Genomic DNA, 3,238 nt, shown 5'->3' on the forward strand with positions numbered 1-3,238 from the left:
AGTCTCCTCTCATTATGCATACTATAGCACCGTCCCTTATTACACAATGCCCCCTCTTGTGTACAGGATGGTTTCTTATTACACAATGGCCTCTATTCTTATGTACAGCACCATCCCTTGTTACACAGTGCCCTCTCTTATTATGTACAGCATGGTTCCTTATCACACAGTGCCCTCTCTTGTTATGTACAGCACGGTTCCTTATTACACAATGCCTCCTCTTGTTATGTACAGCACCATCCCTTATTACACAATGCCCTCTCATGTTATGTACAGCACCGTCCCTTATTACACAGTGCCAATCTTATCTACAGCACCATCCCTTATTACACAGTGCCCTCTCGTTATGTACAGCTCTGTCCCTTACTACACAGTGCCCTCTCTTATTATGTACAGCTCCGTCCATTCTTACATACTGTCCTCCCTTAGTATGGACAGCACCATTCCGTATTACACAGTGCCCTCTATTGTTATATACAGCTCTGTCCCTTACTACACAGTTCCCTCTCTTGTTATGTACAGCTCTGTCCCTTATTACACAGTTCCCTCTCTTGTTATGTACAGCTCTGTCCCTTATTACACAGTGCGCTCTCTTGTTATGTACAGAACGGTTCCTTACGTATCAGATTCTCTTCTTAATTATGTTATTTATAGCACCCACTCCTGCCTTTATTGCATACTGTCCTCTCTTGTTAGATATATAATGCAATGACGGCTGATGGAGCATGAGAACACTTCTTGTCTGATGGAGAAGCTGATGGACTGGTCTTCTGGTCAGATGATCCCCCAGCCTGAGCAACTTCTAGTAATAATGTATACTGTTCTTCAACACATTTAAGAAAAAAAAAGTCTTCCCACCTTTCTTCGCTCTCAGGATGCATGGCGTCCTTCCTCCACTCCCACGATGAACAGGCGCCGACAGGCTGACGTCTGCATTGTGACAGGCACACTGACGTCAGCGGCAGGCTTCTGATTGGATTGCAGTGCAGGGAGCTGTCGAGTCTCTGCACTGCAATATATCTCAGCTGAATGTGCGTCCTCTTATGTACATTAACCCTGCTGTTCTGTTGGTCAAAAATGACCGACTTTGAACTTCAATATTCTTTAAAATATTCAAGATGCGGCTCTGAAACCCGTGGCCGACCGACCCATCCTCATTTAAGTCAATCAACCACAAGTTTCAGAACCGCATCTTGAACACCCCAAAAAATACCAAAGTTCAAAATAGGTCTCCCCAGACCGAACAGAACAGCAGGGTTAACTGAATTAAGCACCAGTATTGGCGGACCAATTGGTGTACCGGCGGTATGTCTGCCCCTGCATGGCAGTGTGGATTTCTCCCTCAATAGCCCAGCGTACTGTAGCAACAATAACACGGGTGATTTCACCCATCGTGGCACTTCTGAGTATACCCACTATGGCAGCCCTCTATTGTACTTCTGACAGCACCCACCATGGCACTACTGACTGCACTCACCATGGCACTGCTGACGACACCCACCATGGCACTACTGACTGCACCCACCATGGCACTGCTGATGGCATCCACCATGGCACTGCTGACGGCACTCACCATGGCACTGCTGACGACACCCACCATGGCTCTACTGACTGCACCCACCATGGCACTGCTGATGGCATCCACCATGGCACTGCTGACGGCACTCACCATGGCACTGCTGACGACACCCACCATGGCTCTACTGACAGCACCCACCATGGCACTGCTGACGGCATCCACCATGGCACTACTGACTGCACCCACCATGGCACTGCTGATGGCATCCACCATGGCACTGCTGACAGCACCCACCATGGCTCTGCTGATGGCACCCACCATGGCACTACTGACTGCACTCACCATGGCACTACTGACGGCATCCACCATGGCACTACTGACTGCACTCACCATGGCACTACTGACGGCACCCACCATGGCACTACTGACTGCACTCACCATGGCACTACTGACGGCACCCACCATGGCACTACTGACTGCACTCACCATGGCACTGCTGACGGCACCCACCATGGCACTGCTGATGGCACCCAACATGGCACTAAGGACGTCACTCACTATGGCACTGCTGATGGCACCCACTATGGCACTGCTGACGGCACCCACCATGGCACTGCTGACGGCATCCACCATGGCACTGCTGGCGGCACCCAAAATGGCACTGCTGACGGCACCCACCATGGCACTACTGACTGCACTCACCATGGCACTGCTGACGGCACCCACCATGGCACTGCTGATGGCACCCAACATGGCACTAAGGACGTCACTCACTATGGCACTGCTGATGGCACCCACTATGGCACTGCTGACGGCACCCACCATGGCACTGCTGACGGCATCCACCATGGCACTGCTGATGGCACCCAAAATGGCACTGCTGGCGGCACCCACCATGGCACTGCTGACGGCATCCACCATGGCACTGCTGACGGCACCCACCATGGCACTGCTGACGGCATCCACCATGGCACTGCTGGCGGCACCCAAAATGGCACTGCTGATAGAACAAATCATGACACTGATTTCCGCAAGAAGCGAAGGAACATTTTGAAGCTGAAATCTCATGTGAAAAACGTCACCAATCATAAGAGCGAAAGGAGACATTTTCAGAGATGGAAACTTTGCAAACTATAGTAAACCTTTGCAAATTACAAAGTATTTTAGAAAACTCGGGTGTGAACAGTTGCTTATCCCTCCTTGCGATTACATGATTCTAGACCAAAAAAGTCAGTAACAAAATTTGAGCAGCGCTCCCAAGTGTCGGAGATCAACATACCGTAAATGGGGCAGATAAATTCTACATACATGTAATGAGTGATAAGTCACAAGAGGGATCACATTCTACTCTTGCACCAGGAGGCTCAGGATGACAATCCCTGCCGTACTATACCGTATCTCCGACCTGTGGCTGCGATCTGTGGGGCTCGTGCAGATTATGCAGTTCGCACACATTACACGAGTTCGGTGCGGCCGCAGCTTCTGTTTCATCCCATTGTTTTTAGTGATGTTACCAGATTACGGCTACAAAGCCTTTTCTTTCCTCACCTTAAAGCCGCGGCGCAGAGGATTGTTCTTCCCTCACAGTATCGCTCCCCTCCCGCGGCCCAGCATCTGTGTTCTGGAGCTGCTGCACATTAATCCTAGGTTTCGGAGATGCTATCGCCGCACAGTGGGTTTCCACAGAAATTAATTTGTCCTGACAACAGACCTAAAGAT

General features: G+C 50.2%; 1 protein-coding gene across 1 annotated transcript; it reads right to left on the reverse strand.

Annotated features, from left to right (window-relative positions):
* Window positions 1–1,384: 1,384 nt before the first annotated feature.
* LOC138666171 (streptococcal hemagglutinin-like) lies at window positions 1,385–2,488 on the reverse strand. The gene has a single exon (XM_069754411.1). The coding sequence runs from the start codon at window positions 2,486–2,488 to the stop codon at window positions 1,385–1,387; it is 1,104 nt and encodes a 367-aa protein (XP_069610512.1).
* Window positions 2,489–3,238: the final 750 nt, after the last annotated feature.

Source organism: Ranitomeya imitator, chromosome 2 (assembly GCF_032444005.1).
Source record: "Ranitomeya imitator isolate aRanImi1 chromosome 2, aRanImi1.pri, whole genome shotgun sequence".
Classification (NCBI taxonomy): Eukaryota; Metazoa; Chordata; class Amphibia; order Anura; family Dendrobatidae; genus Ranitomeya; species Ranitomeya imitator.